We start from the raw sequence: 275 nt of genomic DNA, 5'->3' as shown, positions 1-275 counted from the left end.
GATGAAGGCCCTCAGGGCAGGGGGAGGACACCCAGGGCAGGGAGACACTTAGGGCAGACCCCTGGAGCTGGGGTGGGGTGGGACACTGGGGGAGGGGTATCAGGGATGCTCAGGGCTGACAGGATCCCTCGGGGTGTCAGGACCCCCCCCGGATCCCCTCAGCACTCACTGTGCTGGTTGAGCAACATGCGGATGGAGATTCGGCTCAGGTAGAAGCGATCGAGGAAGTACTGGATGTTCTGGTTGGAAACAGGATCATCCCCATAGGTTTCCTT

The 275-nt window shown here is 61.1% G+C and overlaps 1 protein-coding gene across 1 annotated transcript in view; it reads right to left on the bottom strand.

Moving 5' to 3' along the window:
• The window catches only part of LOC103801201 ([Pyruvate dehydrogenase (acetyl-transferring)] kinase isozyme 2, mitochondrial), a gene marked incomplete at its 5' end in the record, with an annotated part of 2589 nt that extends 2318 nt beyond the window's left edge, over positions 1 to 271 (bottom strand). The window contains one exon of the mRNA XM_009073607.1: positions 170 to 271. Coding sequence (XP_009071855.1) covers positions 170 to 271 — 102 coding nt within the window. The remainder of the gene's footprint in view (positions 1 to 169) is intronic.
• Positions 272 to 275: the final 4 nt, after the last annotated feature.

The sequence above is a fragment of the Acanthisitta chloris genome, unplaced genomic scaffold, assembly GCF_000695815.1.
Source record: "Acanthisitta chloris isolate BGI_N310 unplaced genomic scaffold, ASM69581v1 scaffold27134, whole genome shotgun sequence".
NCBI classification, from domain to species: domain Eukaryota; kingdom Metazoa; phylum Chordata; class Aves; order Passeriformes; family Acanthisittidae; genus Acanthisitta; species Acanthisitta chloris.
Note: the sequence above shows the minus strand (reverse complement) of the source record. Positions and strands in the feature narration are given on the sequence as shown.